We start from the raw sequence: 17889 nt of genomic DNA, 5'->3' as shown, positions 1-17889 counted from the left end.
TACGCCGAATGTGCATAAATTATATATCATCTGAATCTGTGATTCATTCTGCCTACAACGGTATATCGTTCATATTTCCAGGGCAAATAGTCTCTAAGCTAAAGTCATTTCAAGGTGTCGTTGCATTTTGAAGCTTGAATCAGTGGCGTGCCGACCATTCCTTTTGGGGGTACAACTCACGTTACATTGGTCATATGATAATAATGCAAATATGTTTGTGTTCCTTACATGTCAGCGATCATTTCCATGTGCATGTCGACACTGTCATGTACTTTTTTCTTGGGGGGGGGGAGGGGGGACCCCATTTTTTCCCCTGAAACTTTGGAATTTTGTGAGTTAGCCCCCCCCCCACCACATATACATCGCATTTGCATAAATTTTATATAGTCTGAATCTCTAGTTCATTCCGCGTACAATGGTATATCACTCATCTCTAGGGCAATTAGCCTCCGATCTGCACTCATTTAATTGTAACTCTGCATTTTGCTCAAAATTGGCTCGGGACCAAGGGAGTTACATGTGAAAATGGCCTTGGGACTCAAAAGGGTAAGAAACAGAAGACGAAATGCCAGTGATGATCACCAGAATGGGAGGCCAGTTTGCGTGGCAATCAAGGCAGTGAAACAGCAGTTGACCAGCGGATCCATTAATTTAGTACACTCTCCCATGACTTAAATTATTATATCCATACTAAACCTTCATTCTGCTGTAGTTTTCAGAAGGTTTCACTCCCTCTGACCACACCTTCATTCTGCAGTAGTTTTCAGAAGGTTTCACTCCATCTGACCACAATATTCTGTGACCATGGAATGAAATCTAGTGTTTAAAGAAAACAATATGTGGCCTCCTCAGTCCTTTGATATAACCTGCTGAGTTTCTTTGCAATCGCTTGCAGAATATAAAAATAATTTGTTTAATGGAAGGACACAATTAATACTGTATTTTAACTTGCATGTACATATTGCTTGCATTGCTGAATTCTCCAGCTTACGGATGTTACGAGCATCTACAAAACATTTTCTGATGAATGTTACACAATGAATCTTGCGAAATACATAATGTTACATTGCTGGAGCTGAACAATACAACTGTGTAGTAAGACTTGAAGCTTTCCTGGCGACGAATGATGAATAGATTCTCTCGGGCTATCAGCCATGTGAGTTTATGCAACTCACCTGGTCGATAGCCTGAGAGAATCTATTCAACAATGCAACTGTGAAATAAGCAACAATTTTTCGACTGAAGATCTTTTCAAATTTTTATTATAAATCTTAAATATCATCAGGCATTTCAAAATCATCTTCTTTTCTACAAAGTTTCTGTGTCTTTTTGTTTGGATTGAATTTCAAGTGGCAGCTTACCCCACTTGTGAAAAAGAGAAGTCCATAGTGAGTCTATATTGCCCTTCTCTTCCAGTGTTTTATGCAGTGGATGAAGCCTCTCATTCCCAAAACGTTATATCAATAAACGTTAGTTGGTTGATTGATTTATTGTTTTAAGTCCACTTTGTGCACAGTAAGGCTAATCGGGACCTACAGTTCAAAGTGGGATCCGAACCACTGTGTGCCTCCACCGGGTATCGAACCCGGGACCCCTTGACTACAAGTTGACGATGCTAATCAATAAACATATTGAAATGCTTGTAACAACCGTGAACAAGAAGAAAACAATACATATTATAGTTCATACCAAATTCTCACAAGAATGGACTTATATTGCTCATCAATGATGCAGTAATATTTACATTCAGACCCACATTTGGTAGGGAAACGATTCTCATTCTATTTTCAGGCTGATTTTGATAAAATAATAATAATAATTAAATACTCAACAAATCCGCACACTGAAATGAAGTGGCAATGTTGTGATGTATTTGAAAATATTTTAATTGGACATTTCTACATTATGGTTCAATATTATATCAGGAAGAGATTCCCCAGAAATACATATATTAAAAAGATGTTGACATAAATATGAGTGCAAAGAAATCAAAATGAACTCTGCTGAAATAGCTTAATTTGTGAGAAATTAATTTTTGCAGATTTTGTGATGGTGGTAATTTGTGAATAGCTAGATTCATTTTTATGATTATGTTAATTTTGATTTAATAATTTATGCTCTTAAGACATCAAATTCAAAAATATAAACATAGTCTGATGTTTATGTAACAACTATTGAGTAATAATTTGTAATAATGCTTGTATAAATCAAGAGAAGAGAATGTTTCAATTTTGGTGATGAGAGCTAAAATGTTGATTGTTCATTTTAAATTCTATCATGAACAGACATCCCCTGATCAAATAAGAGCTAAATTGATTGCTGTAGTTTTTGTACACAATTTATGTATGTATGATTATCTAATTTACATGAAAATACATATCTGTTTGGTATTGCTCATACAATTGGGGACTCCTTTTTTATTAAAAAACATATCTTCATAAATATTGAATTTATTTGTGAGTTAGGCTAGCCACTGAAGTGTTGCAAATTGGTTTAGGATAAAGCATAGGATCACTTTTGATTTCAGTTAGTATCAATTGAAAAGAGTAAATTTCACACTTAATTTTATTTGTTCATTCTCTGCACAACATATCCCCCCCCCCCACACACATATATCCATATCCACATGTCAGCTCAAATATTTATCTCATTGTTGATTTTGTCCAAGTTGACAATTGTGTACTTTTTTTAATCTTCTAAACCATTTGATTGTATTGTACTGTACACATGTTTACTTGTATCTTTCTGAGTACATTATAAATACAAGTAGAATTATTATGAATTATGTAGTGAAATAAGTTTTATAAATCTACTAGTGGATAATTGCACATACATAATTTAGTTTATACATACATCTTCACATAAAATCATACATAATAGTACTGTCATTGAATAGTTTTCAAACCTACATGCATACACATAACACATCACTGCAGATGTAGAAGATATTTGGAATATTTTCACAATTACATGTTAGCTTTGTTTCATAATTGCAAATTTATTCCTGAATTTCGACCTTTGCTGATCCCATGAATTCTCCACTTTTCACCAAAAGTGGATGATCCAAACTTTTGAGATGAATATAAGTAATATTTTAACTACTCTTTCATTACACATTACAATTGATTACTTAGACCCTTTTATGCATGATTGCACAATGGCAAAAGTGGTTGCAGTTGATGGGCCCATTTATGCAAACATGGTATTTTGTGGCATCAGGTGATAAAGACGTCACTGTTGCCAACTACTCTGTTGAACTACTTGAGTTGAGTAGCATGGAATGTTTCAAGAGTCTGTGCCAGGTGAAAATGGATGATTTAGGCATAGATACCAAACAGTTTTGTACAGTGGCAGCGATTGGATTCCAAAACATGGGGGGCAAGGCCCCAAAACTGAGGCTATACGTACGAGAATAACATTGTAACTGGCATTTTGAAGATTTTGAGTTTGAAATACGTACAGTCACCTACAATCAGGGGGAGGGGGCTGGGAAATAAAAATTTTCAAATGAAAGCAATAAATCAAAGCCTACTTACAGTGACTTCTAATCATAATTTTTCATTTCTTTAACTTTCCATGGAGGTTATGAAATGCCCCATCTGCAAATCTAGCAGAATTGATGGGATGAATAACAGCACATCTACTTTTCTGTCATTTCTCTGCAACTCGATGATACATAAAATAAATCGCATATGGATCCATCTTCCACTCTATGTGAAAAGAGATAGGTTGGCAGCACTGTTACCATTTGACTACCCCCACTACAGTAGTTTACTTACGAATGGCAAATGCTGCTTGCATAAAGTGAAACTGCAAAATGTGAACACTTTTGCCATTGTGCCATCGACCGCAGAAAATGCCTGCATAAAACGTGTATTAAAAAAATCCATATATTCTTGAACTTGAAAACTGATAACACTGATAACATAATTCAGCCTACTATTGTGCTTGTGATGATTAAATCATGTTCAATTAGAAATAGAAATGCCTGCACATACAAACATACATACACAGAAACACACACACATATTGAACTAGATTGCTTGTGTTTCCATTTTTATGTTAATTGTTTTAAATGGTGAAACTAGCGTCAGGTATGTGAATTTGGTGATGCTATCACACAACTATTATTTTAGCAAGATTTGCCATTTTCTTCTCCACCGATTTTTCCCAGTCACTATATGATGTCGAAAAAGACTTGTCTGCAGCATTTTCTGTTGCAACTTGATCATATGCATTCGAAGCAGATCCTTCAGTGTCATATGCTGTACCTTGAGAGTAAAGTTTAGAGGAAATAGTGTTAATTGGAGTAAAACTAAACCTTGACTCATGCGACACCTGTTGATTGTTGTAGTAACTTTTGAAGGACTGAGAATTATCTGAATTTTGAGATCTATCTGGATTAAGGAATACATTGATGGGAGTTCTCTGAGATTTTTGTGATTGATCGTATTGGTTTGATGCATATTTATATGATTCAAAAGGTTCTTTGAATGATCCTGAATACTTATTTTTTGTGTCAAAAGTTAAAGGTTCATTGTGTGTTGGAACTGATGCATAAAGAGAAGAATGTGCCCCATAGGTGTCGGCGGAAGGTCTAACGTAAGAAAAGACACCGTTGTATGCTCCTGAGGTGATGGGAATCGTATGTGTGCTTTGTTGATGATCTGTGTTGTACGAGTCGGACACTCCTGGAATTAATATAGTACTGTACGAATCGGCAGGCACAACATATGAATTAGAAGCACTTGATGGATTATTGAAAGATGGACTATAAGAGTTACTTAAGGATGGTTGGTGAAGACTTGAAGATTGAATTCCATTGTAGTAATTTGGGGATTCAGTTACAGCATAAGAGTTGGAAGACTGGGGTGCAGATGTAGAGTAGGTGTGCGGTTGAGGTGTGCCATATAGGTTAGAATAAGAAGGAGCTGGGTATGAGTTGTGTATAATTTGTGGTTGAAGTGAGCTCTGACCATGGTTATTTTGTTGAGGAGTGTAGCTACCTAAATTTACACCATGATTACTTGCTGGTAAACTGTAATAAAATTGACCATATGTCGTGGGGGAATCAGAAAAGTTAGGTTCTGTTGTTTCTTGAACTGGTTTTACCTCAGTATGAGAAGGTTTCACAGTACCAGAGCTTGGTTTTGGCTGCCCATACTCCGGCTTTTTAGGCCTGTGATGTGGTTTTGGTGTTCCGTAGATAGGTTTCGAGGTCAAATAAGTTGGCTTAGATTGACCATTTGTTTCTTTGCCAGGAACATGCTTTGGTTTAACTGGCTTTGATGATCCGTAGTTAATTTTTGGTGCAGTCAACGTGCCATAATTATTTTGAGGACTACCGTAGCTAAAGTTAGGTGGAGAATAATTTTGACTAGTCGGTTTGTATCGAGGATTTTGAAGTCCATATCCTTGCTGTGGTGGACCATAACTTGGTTTTGATGGTTTCCTTTGTGTTTTTACTTTGATTATCCCATGTACAGGCTTCATTGGAATACGAAAATGTCGAACTAGCCTTTGTCTGATGAGCACTGGAGGTTCCGGCCATTTTCTTGATCGAGAAACATCTTCTGTTGCAGTGTTGTCAGCCAGTGATACAAAGCAGGCTGTGCTGAGAAGGACAACCAACGTACATTGCACCTGAAACAGACAGCAGCAATTAACTTCAAAACAATCAAAAGAAATAGAGTGCATAGTATAATTGACTACGCTTCAAATTAATAAAACATATGAATATTATCTATAATCACTACATTTCTTCTGTAAGTGATGTTTCAGCACATTCGTGTTGTTCTTTTTTCAAGGCTTGTCTTCAAGTGTAACTATAACAAGTACTGGACACAGTTAACAATGGTAATTAGCAGGGCTGTAATCGAGAATATATGCTGTATACCTTGTGGTTAGTTAACTGTACTCATTAGAGTATACCTTGTGCTGCAATGTGTACACCTTCTTTTGTTTATATTTACACTGGTCAAAAAAAAAAAAAAATATGGGAGCAAGTCAGGAGCAATGATGACCCAGAAAGTGTTGCAACAGTGATTTATTTGCATGTTTTATGGCTTCCCTCAACAGATACAGTTATTGTAGATTAGGCACAAACAGGAGATGTACTACAGAAACATTTTCAGCGAAAAATGCAGGCTCGACCAGGACTCGTCTCTGCCAGTGTTACCGCAACGGGATCTGTGCAGATCTGCACTGGCAGAGATGATTCCACACAGGTAAAGCAGCGATAGCGAAAAATCAGGCGAGGCCAGGCTGGCTCGGTAGCTCAGTGGTTAGAGCAATGGCACGTTATGCCAGAGACCCAGGTTCGAGTCCTGATCGAGCCTGCTTTTTTTTTTGCTGAAAATTTCTACGTAGATACAGTTATGTTATGAACTACGGCTATTGCAAAGCCCAAGAGGGTGTTTATGCAAGTGACACATGATGCAACATACTACAGGTGAGTATACAACAGTGCAATAAGTTGATTCAAACAGTGATGTTCACACAAACATGAAAATGCTAACACTGCACACCTGTTTGTCATGGAATCAATAAGATTATTGATAAATTCGTGGAGTGGGGGAGCCTTCGCCACTCCTCCAGGACAACTATTTCCAGCTGTTGAGGAGTTGAATGAAGTCCCAACCTAGCTGGTATGCATCTTCCCAGGGCTTCCCAGAAATGCTCTGTTGGATTAAAGTATGGGGAACACCCAGGGCAAAATATCCTCTCAATGCTCTCATCCTGAAGCATGTTGTTCACTATCCATGCTCGGTGTGGATGGGCATTATTATCCATAAAAATAAATGATTCACCAATTTCTGCAGCCAGAGGCAGAATATGAGACCTAAGGATCTCTTGTCAATACCACCACCATACAGGGATAATTCATGCACATTAGCTGGACAATGATGCATTTCACGTTCCATCCAGATCAGCATGTATCTATTGTCTGACTGCAGACTAAACTGCGAATCACTGGAGAAGAGAACTTTACTCCAGTCAGCATGCCCTCAAAGATGTTCGGATGTCTGCTTTTTACGAGCCCGATGATGATGTGCTGCCAAAGGGACAGAAACCACTGGCCTTCATGCATAGAGGGAACCTTGCCGCAGTCAGCTGCAAATGGTTTGTGTTGATACCCTGCATGTTGTTGCCATGAAGCTTGTCGCCTTATCTGATGAGCTATTAACAGTACATACCAGTCGTCTCTTGCTGTTGTTGCCCATGAACGGCCTTGTCCTGACCTCCGTCGCTCATTTCCATCTCCTGAAATGTGTCCACAAGGAGGGAATGACACTTTGAGACACATCAAGGGCTTCTGTTGTTTCCTGCTTCCATCCTTTCAGTGACTCTAAATCTAATAGATTCTTGTAAATCACACTGTGGCGGCATTGTTCGTATTGAATACTCCACATGCACTCTCTCACAGTCAGCCTTGCACTACTGGAGTGCCCATGTGGCTACTTCATTTCACATCTTATCACCTTTTGTGAGTCATGCCTCGTGACATCACTCCTGAAGCTGCTGCTGTCCACACTCCAGCATGGATTGTTACAACAAGGGCAATTGAGTGCAAATAAATCATAGTTGCACAGTTTGCTGCGTTGTGTATGCAGTTTCTGACTTGCTCCCCATATTTTTTTTGACCAGTATATTTATATAATTTGGCCATAACTCAGTGGGCTTATTGAGATCTGCATATGCCTTTTTATAAAGGCTTTCTACCATTAATGACATTTTTTGCAAAAGGTAAATGCTTACATCTATATATGTAATGCAAGGACAGTTTACTTTTTCTTGGTAAACAAGGCCACTTGGTAAACCCCCACTGCTCATAAACTATCACTCAATCAATTTAACTTCCTTTTCAGGGAGTTTAATTCCATTTTTGTGAAAATGTAATTTGGCCCATGTAGAACCAAGCCACATAATTATTCTAAGAATATAAATTATACAGTTCAGTATAATATAACCTTCTCCACTCACTTGGCATATTTTTTTATTGGTAAATTTCCCTGTCATTTTACCTGTTCAGTTTCTATATACATTTGACTACCAAGTTACATATGAGGGTTGCTACTAAGCCTAGCTTTTGTTCCTTCCAGATTTAGGAACTGAACAAAACGCATGTCACTGGAATGCTTTGTCTTCCTATTTTATTATGTCTACAAGGTGAGCTTCTCTGTGTATAACAGGGTCATACCACACCACTGCAACCAATTTTGAGTTAATTTGTCACTTCACTATTTTTAAAAATGTTATTAATAAGAACCACTTATTTCTATATCCGTTAAGTGTTCAAAACTGACATTGAAAACTTTTCAGGCTTGCTTTTAGATATGGCAACCATTTTCAATTAGTTGCGTGTTGTGATTTTTGCATTTAGACATTTCTGAAAATCACCGTAACTTCTCTTCTGTAATTCCAAATGCAATGATTCAAAAAACATTTTCTTCAGAAATCAAATGTTCTTTCTTTCTGTTTATTATCACTTTTGCTCTCAGATTAGTAATTTCCATGCTATACTTCAATAAATCTGATGGATATTTTTCATAATTTCTCATCTTTTTGGGCACAAAATAACCATGAAGGAGAGAAAACACCTAGACCATATTTTTTATGTTTACTGTGTGGTGACATGTAAATCCAAAAATTACATTTGAGGGGCACAAAATTGGAAATTGTTTTAAAAATCTGAAGTTTGATGCTGTGTAACGATGTTAATGAATGGAGATAAAATCGGAAATTTCCACCAGAGAAGAAGTCTTCAGACTCAACATAATTGGTGAAGCTGTTTGTTCGAATGAGAAAGATATGCAAGATTAAATATAGTCAAAATTAACCCCTTTACAATACTGAATAAAACATACATAGAATTTTGAAGTGAAGAAATTACAAGACATTGACTTTTTAAAAATGTATATGAAATATGAGATACATGTAGATACGTGGTGAGTAAAAAAAAATTGAACTAACTGAGTATCTTTAAAATGCTTAGGTTGAAAATGTTCAAAGTATTATCATTATGTATTAGTTAAATGGCTGTGCCTTTGACATACTGTTATATTGCCATATCGCTCCTTCTTCTTAGAAGCTGCCATTGTGAATTCAAGGGTACAATTTTAAATAGAGTCCTAAAAGTTTCCCTATTGGCAATTTCAAACTGCAAATCCAAACATGTAGGAAAAATCTCTAAGGACATGCATTGGGTATCTATAATGCTCAATGTAAGATATCTGTTTCTGGATATAAAATACATTTTTTGATATCTTAAACACATCCAGTGCTCGATATCCATTATCTTATACAGAAATTAATATTAAATTTTAGTAGGCTTTTTAATTTTTTACCATTAAAAATTAATTTGTTTAAAATTTATGTAACTCCTTCTCAAATCATACATCATGTGTGTAATATCATTATATTTATCACATATCAAAGTATTGCATATATGTTTTATTATGAACACTTTAACATCGACTTAGGAATGAAGATTTTCGTTTATTTAAATCATATTTATTCACTTATACATCTCATCTCTGTAATACAAAGGTGTATTACAATATAAGTTGCTTATAAAAAATGCTGTCACATTGCAATGAAAAGGTCCCTCTGGTGGAGAAACTTTAGACTGTGGTTTATACCCTCCACTTTAAACTGTAGGTCCAGTACCAGTAACTGCAGTTAGCCTCTCTGAACATTAAGTGGATTTACAACAAAATTTTGAAAACACAAAGCCCTGTATTTCACTGCCGGTGGCCTATTGTCTGGTGCAGCACTTGACACATGCAACTGCAGTTGTTAGAACACGTTTTTGTGTCTCTTTCAGTTAGTATTGATGAAATTATGATGTTACTCATGATAATAATAGAATAACCTAAAATCAAAATGCACTCTGCTTATCAATTTTTGGGCTTCTACAACATATTCGTTGTATTTGATTTCATGTTGTTTATCTATGAGCATTATTAGCTATTGTACTGCTTTTGTTATTCTTCTGTATGTGAGGCATGAATATAAAATATCTTTCAGAATTGTAGGTACAGTAGGCACCCTCTAGTTTGGCTTCGGTTGGTTTGGCTGCCGGATGGTTCGGCCCACCTTGCCGGCAACAAGTCACCACTTACTTGTCTAGCACTGGAAAGTATTGTGCTATACAGATCAGTCGTCTACAGCTCTTGCTATTGTGCGGACTTATTGCTCGCGTTGGTTTGTTTTTTCGTCTGTACTGTACCGTTCTGTGCGCTGTGTTGTTTTGTGTGTACGTGTACTATTGGAAAATGAGTGCTAAATGAAAACGTACATATGTGACTATGGAACAAAGATGTAGTTTGTTTTTTGTAGAGTAAAATACACTTAAACATGGTTTAACCCATTAGTGCATAAAGTTTGCTGATGAATTTTTTTTGTAACTTTTGATTTATTCTTTACTTTTTAACCACCACTTAGTATTTTTTAATGTTTGTAGATCATTGTATGTTGTACCCTAAGAGGGGGTGGGCATCCGAAAAATCGGATCACATGCCTGGAGAACACTACACTCAAAATATTTTGCCATGTTACGTTAGGTTAGATATAGAGTAATATAATGAATAATATTTTCAGAAATATCGCTATTCTTAAGTTTCTAACTGACAAGCCAAAACAAATTTAATATATCTAATGATTGAACATTATAATATGATGTCAACTCATGTTTCGGCATGGGGACAGAGGGGAGACAACCGAAAAATTGGATTACATACCTGGGAAATATTGGACTGTCAAGTATGATCTCCTGTTCTAAATATAATAATACTTTGAAAAACCTTAAATTTGTATTTGAAAAGTCAAAGTAATTTAAATATATTTTAATAATATTTTATTATCATATTATGTTTGCACAAAGATAGTGAAACACCCCCAAAAAAAATCAAATCACATGACTGAAGAACACTGAACTGCAAATATTAGTTATAATATGTCACATGTAGAATATTTTCAAGAAATCCAAAACATTAAGTTTGTATTTGATCAAAGATACATATTATTGTTATTTACACAGTTTGAATATATTGAAAAGTACTTTCTGAGACAGTCCTTACCTCCCTAATATGTATGATAGTCTTTGAAGCATTTGGGATGTAACCCTACATCACACTTTTGACACATGTATTTAGCTTTTCCTGCGCAATAACGACACTTCTTTTCTGTCGACACAGAAATGATCCAATGACTGCGTTCATCGAAACGAATATCTGTATTGGGAGCACCAGGCTGTCTTCCTCTTCGTGATTCTGTTCCGTAGCTTTTCAGTAGGCTAACACACACATCCCTCCGAAACTTCAGAAGGCTTTGAGATTTTTCATTAGATGGTATCACTTTCCGCATAAGCAACCATGCATTCACAATTGAAACGTCAAGCATATAAGCAAAAATTGGCCAGTACCATTTCTTTTGGCGTATTCTTGTTCTGTATTTTGCAACCATTTGATCAGTGAGATCAACTCCACCCATTCCTTTATTGTACGATCTAAGAACCGTTGGCTGCGGTACTGTTATTTTGCTTTTCTTCTCTTTGGACCATCTTGAGCAGGTACCCATTTCGTTCTTTTCATAGTTCGTTGCAACAGTAACAACATTATTATCTTTCCACCGAACAACAAGAACATCATCACAGGTACGAGAATCAACACTTCCACGTGGCAGCTTACTCATGTCTTTTCTACTCATTACAGGACACTTTTCTACACGCCCTTCCTGAACAGTCCCTGTAGCACAAAAACCTTCCTCTGCCAGATATCTTAGCAATTTTACAGATGTAAAGTAACTATCAAAATAAATTTTAAATCCCTGTTTGGATGGTATTTCAGCAAGCTTGATCAAAGAAACAACCGTATCTCCCCCTACACCAAACTGTTTTTCTTGATTTTCTTCCTTGCCAGTGTATATTTTGAAGGCCACTATATAGCCAGAGGCAGTACACAATGCCCAATTCTTGAAACCGAATCTAATCGGTTTACCTTTTATGTACTGTTTGGCGTAATGTTTCCCATAATAAGGAATCATGCTTTCGTCAATTGATAAATGCTCTTCTAGACCTCCATGGATCTTGAAGTTCTTGTTCAGTTCCTCAATGAGTGGTCGCAACTTGTATAAACGGTCTGACACATCAATTTTGGAGTTGTCATTGAAATGTAAATAGTGTAAAATTGTTTCGAATCGGTTACAACGTATGCTGTGTGATAAAATGTTGGGCACATCTTCTTTGTGGACCAGTACATCCGCTTATTCGGGTATTTTGCATAACCGGATAAGATCAATCCACCAATAAAAACCCAAAATTCATGTTCAGTTAAGTTGAGAGCAAAGTTTTTCTGAGATGCATATCTGTTACTTTCTTCTATAATAATATCAACAAGGCATTTTGAGAAGTTGAGCTGAAAAAAATGCAAGGGTGTTTGACAGGTTTCAGCATCTGCAGAAATGGGCTTTTGCGAGCATTGTACATTTAGTGTTGAATTTAGATCACCTTTTCTCCATTTCAAGCAAGGTTGTTTCGTCACAGAAAGGCTTCTTCTTTTAGTTGCCGGTTCCGCTTCACATTCAGATGATGTACTTGCAGTCTCCTCAGGCCTGTCATCGACATTCGCATCTTCTACTATATGTTCTGCTACTTCTTCCTGAAGCTCACACTCACTCAGAAGAAATCTCCTTCCCAAGTGATTTAGGTTACCTTCGTGCTTGTCATCAGACTTATCACTATCGGCATCAGTTTCATTGTCATTCTCTGGCGGGACCACATACAAAACATGTTGACTTGGAACATTACGAACATCATCTTCTTCATCTTCTAACGTCTGAATAATATCAGCAACAGAAAGCCTAGAACAGAAGATAGAAAATAATGTAGGACCGGCAGAAAAACAGAAAAATGTCAACAATTATAAACATACTTATTACTGCCTAAATAAAGTGTAAAGATTCAAACCTACGTCTGTGTGCATGTGATACGATTTTTCGGATCGTGCCGCATGAGCATAAAATGAAGTGTACAGTCAAACCTAAGTCTGTGTGCATGTGATCCGATTTTTCGGATCGCGCCGAATGAGAACTTACAACATAATAACAATACAAAGCTATTATTTTACAATGATCAGACAATGTCTTAGGAACACATGTACATGAAAATCAAAGTAAAATCCCTGTGTAAGATATTTAATTTCAACAATGTACTTACCCTCTGCGATAACGAGTCCTAGTACAAGCCACCATACTTCTTCATTTTGCGTCTGGGAAACAGTGTTGACAAGTCCTGACAACACATAAATCTGGTATTCATTGTAGAATGTTCAAAGTGCATATTGAAGGAAACCAGTAACAAAATTATTTGTTTCTTAATTATTTACTCAGGAAAATAATTAGATCCGATTTTTCGGATCACATGCTGTAATGGGTTAAACTACCTATAACTAATTTTAATGTATGGCCATACCATTTATAGGATTTATTGGTCTTTTTTGCATTACTTCAGTTCGTTCGGCCTACGATTCGGTCCCAAGGTGGCCGAACTAGAGGGTGCCTACTGTACATACATTAGGTACTTGATTTATTTTTTTAACATTACTAATAATCATCTATCTTCAAAAATAGACAAGTTTAATTGCTATTTTAAAATTAATTTTTCAAAGTGGTAAATCAGTTAGAAAGAGTCTATAAGTCCACCAAATAGTTCTAGTCATTTCTAGGATAGCATTACCACTACCGATTGTTTACAGCGAATGTACAAATGAACAGTACACAAGGTAGTTCAAAGTGATCACATAGGCTTTAACTTAGCTCACTACAATGTGCAACTTGCAAGTGTTTGACTACATGCATGACATAGTGCTATGCATACAACCCCAGAAAAATGTCACAAGTGTTTTGTTCTGCATGCTTGCATGCATACCAGTTGCACCTAAAATTTTCAAATGAAAAGATTAAGCCTGAAGGAGTGAATTAATCGAACAGATTTCTTGTGTGTTTTAAAGGAGTTAAAGGTATATTTTGAGTACCTCTTTTTGTAATTTGACGAAAGTGTTTTTATACTGTACCATACATGTGTGGGTAAGACAACGAAAGGGTACATGTTAAAATATTTTTTTTTTTAAATAAAATATCTATACTATTACCCAGAAATATATTGTTTGAGGAAATTTTCATTTAAGTGAGTTGCAGTAGCTCGGTCTTTAGGGCATCTGACTACCATACGAGAGACCTGGGTACGATCCCCCTTTCCCTGTTCAAGCAGCTCAGGTGCCCACTCAGCATCGTATAAAATGGGTAACTGGAGGAAACTTTGGGGGTTAAAGGTGGCCAGGGACGAGGTGCTGATCATATTACCTCCACCTTCGGCCCGGATCAAGAAAGTGTGGTAAGCCGACCCCATTGGCAGAGTGGTTAGCACATCACGCTACGATGCCAGGGGTTCTGGGTTTGAATCCCAGCCTGGGCATGCATGTTTGTGAGTGTCCATTCATCAATTTCATCATGTCATCTCTCATCCCCTTCTTCGCAAATTAGCCAAAAGTGGCACAAAAGCAAATCAATCAATCAAGAAAGTATGGGACCCTGACTTCACCCCCACCCCCATACGTCTTCATGGCATGGTGCCACAGGGGAGCACTTTACTTTATCTTTACTTTGCAAACTGTCATTTGTCTTAATTTTGTTGCCTTGCATGTGCACAGTGTATGAGTCAGTTGAGAGAACGAATGTGCACAGACTTGTATGTTTGTAATTTATCTGTGAATTTAGTGGAAACATTGCATCATCTTTTTCATTGTATCATGCATTCGTCAGTAAAATAAATACCCACAAGAAAGATATATAATGGGTGTCCTAAATCTGTCCCCAGGACGGATTTGAAAATTTCAATGGGGGCGGATTTAGGACTCGTTATAACAACATGACAACCGGAACTCAATATTAAAGTACTAATCTAAAATTATTAATTACTAAATGATGAAAAACGTACCGCGAGGCATCAATATAACTGTTTCAAGTTGATTTCACACAGTAGCAAGCTTTCAGACAAACTATTTTTGAAAAATTAAAGCGTGAATGAACAGAATAAAGCAATTACGTCACTGCCAGTAGGCAATCAAATGATTTTGAAGATTTTCCTGCTGCTCTCGCAAGATGGCAACACTTTCCATGGAAGTTAAAGAGGGGTAACGAATTTAAGGCAGGGGACGGATTTCGGGCACTTTATCTTACAATCTGAACTTGTGATCTCAGCAAGGAAATAATTAGAATTTAACTTTTCTTGCTTTCAATGAATCACAATTGTCAATTTGACCAATTTTCGCAGTATTTTTTTCAATTGACAATATTGAGGATTTTATTTTTTGGGAAGGGATCACAGAGAGAAATATTTCGGACCAAGTTGAGGATGTCAGTAAGAATAATGTAAAATATATATATCTATATACAGGCAGTGACGGATTCAGAAGTTACTGTTGGGTGGGGCAAATTCAGTCAGGTACCTCACCTCACCAAGAATCAATTCTGATCTACACTTACACTGTTTTATGTAAACAATATATAGTACTGTACAGTGGCGGCTCGTGGTCTGGCTCTATGGGTGTGCACTTCAGTCTATCGTCCAGAAGTGTTATACCACCCCTGTGAAATAGTCACACCCATTTGTGCATACATAATGAAGCTTGATATATTGGCAACCCAAGTTTTGATCACCTTTCACTGAAAGTGGGGCTATGACAGAGTTATAAGTATTTCATGATTTTTTTAACACAGATTTTTTTTACAAATTTCAAATATTTCGGAAATTGTCCAGCCAATCACGAGAAGAGCGATGTTATTGTGCTGTATATAATTCAGCATTCGATAACCTGACAAAATCACTCAAAACATAGAAATACCGATCTACAATATCAATACTATTGTCAATTTGTAAAATATTTCGTAAAAACTTTCTCCTCCGCTCTGCTGATATTAATGAACAAAGAGAATAACATTGGCGTACACCAAAGAAGCCGATCCAACTACCACATGGAGGAAATCAGTTGTAATCTATCTAGCTGTTGTTTATTTCTGATAGACTGATCAAACCAAGCAAATCAAGCGAAATCAAGATAATAATAAATGTTAAAGCAAATAACAGTACTCACTAAGTTCACATTGCCCTGCTTCGTAATCGTACTTCAGAATGTTCCTTCTCTTCCTCCGTATCCATATATTACTGCAGTTCCTACAGGTTTTGTAGTTAACTTCCCTCCAAAAAATCAATATTAAGTCTGCTTTCGCTATGTACAGTTTCCCTATTCATCATGAAATCAAACACTTTGCACTGAATCAGGAACGACTTTTTGACAGCATTAAATAATTTTGTAACGCAGTAGCAGCCACACAATTCAAGACAGCTGACTATTTGATGCGCGCTCCCTCCCCGTAGGTTGATATTTCGGCTACTGCACCACAGAGGCCGTTTATTTTGACCAAGATGCACGAAGCAAAGGCATGCTTAAAACACCGGTTTTGGTTTCAGTTGCCCTCCCCCTCTCCTCCTTTTCTTCCCCTGTTATGCTCGGGACAATATACCATCGATATTTCCCTTTCATAAAAGAAAAAAAAATCCCTCAATTTGCGATGATGTATGGGTTGCATCGACTCCGTCACACAATCTCCAATGGAATGGGTTTGCAACACATTTGCTCGCACACAGATCGCTGCGTTCCCGGTTTTCCTAAATGATGCAACCTCCCCTCACACGGCGCTCAAGCCAAAACATCCAATCAGCATCCTTTATGCGAATGCTGCAACAGCATCATAGGAAATGGAACTACCATTGTGTTCCAGCCCCGATCGCGGCCTGGTGTACACAGGTTAATATCACTGATCGCAGGCTTCTCCACCATCTCTCTTGGTGGAGCAGCGTGGGAACACTTGATTTTTCGAAGGAGATAGAGTTCAATAAATAAGTATAATAATGATGATTTGCATTACAGATTTATTTGGGTGTGCACTTGTGAATGTGCAAGTAGTTAGAAGCTGCTACTGGTACTGTAGACAGAAATAAAGTTGTCTTTTATGTTTTAGAAATTAAAGTATTATTTTGAAAAAAAAAAAAAGTCAGCCGGAATAATGGTTATTGTTGTATGACATTTTCCAGTGGCAGCGATTGGGTTCCTCTAATCGCCTTCACTGCCATTATCATACCCCCACAGTAAACTGAGCAATCGGATATGAGGAGTAAAATGAATAAACAAAAAAAATCAAAAACCTATTTTCTCAAGAGGTATGGTGTTCGATTCCCCTTTGAGGGACATTGCACACTGGTTACGATCCAAATTTAAACTGTAGCTCCAACTTAGTTTAGCCTATCAAGAGCATGAAGTGGCCTTAAATCAAACTTTAAAAAACTATTCTCGAGCTTGATGATCAGACAGAACATTTTAGTCTGCTCGCCTGTATACAGAGTAGGGTTGTAACTTTGTATCAACCTCATAAATCGTAAAGGCTCTATGATAGAGATCTTTCATGAGAGGTCGAAAGGGAACACCATGTACTGAGTTGAATGGTTATATCTATTTTCACTTGGTGTGTCCCCATTGGAAGTATGTAGGGGTCACTTCATCACTTGAAAATCGTCGACGGGAGCAAGGGTTGAGTAACGCTTTGTGCCTCTTCTTTCTCCTTTTACTTCTGCCAAGTGTAGATTTCTGCATCGCATATTCTGACTTTTTTGCAATTTGATATCCTAATGCAGCTCCAGTCATGAGATGCCCACGAGTACTAAAGCAATTTCTCACAATTTCTTCTGTAACATAATTTTTGAGTCCACGTTGAGAACTCTCTTTCTAATCATCAAATGACTGTCTGCAGGACATTGGCATTGCAAGGAGCGTT

The 17889-nt window shown here is 37.0% G+C and overlaps 2 protein-coding genes and 1 non-coding gene across 6 annotated transcripts in view; 2 read left to right on the top strand and 1 right to left on the bottom strand.

Annotated features, from left to right (window-relative positions):
• The window catches only part of LOC146000511 (neurobeachin-like protein 1), a 723922-nt gene that overhangs the window by 243834 nt on the left and 462199 nt on the right, over window positions 1-17889 (top strand). The window lies entirely within an intron of this gene.
• LOC146000512 (uncharacterized) overlaps window positions 1769-17889 on the bottom strand; it is a 41394-nt gene continuing 25273 nt past the window's right edge. The window contains exon 2 of the mRNA XM_083138254.1: window positions 1769-5643. Within this exon, the coding sequence (XP_082994380.1) occupies window positions 4117-5643 (1527 nt within the window). The 3' untranslated portion in view covers window positions 1769-4116. The remainder of the gene's footprint in view (window positions 5644-17889) is intronic.
• TRNAN-GUU (transfer RNA asparagine (anticodon GUU)) lies at window positions 6267-6338 on the top strand. The gene has a single exon. It is a non-coding gene; the product is annotated as a tRNA-Asn (tRNA).

Source organism: Lepisma saccharinum, chromosome 16 (genome assembly GCF_977018435.1).
Source record: "Lepisma saccharinum chromosome 16, izLepSacc3.1, whole genome shotgun sequence".
NCBI classification, from domain to species: Eukaryota; Metazoa; Arthropoda; class Insecta; order Zygentoma; family Lepismatidae; genus Lepisma; species Lepisma saccharinum.
This window is presented reverse-complemented; position numbering and strand designations above follow the sequence as displayed.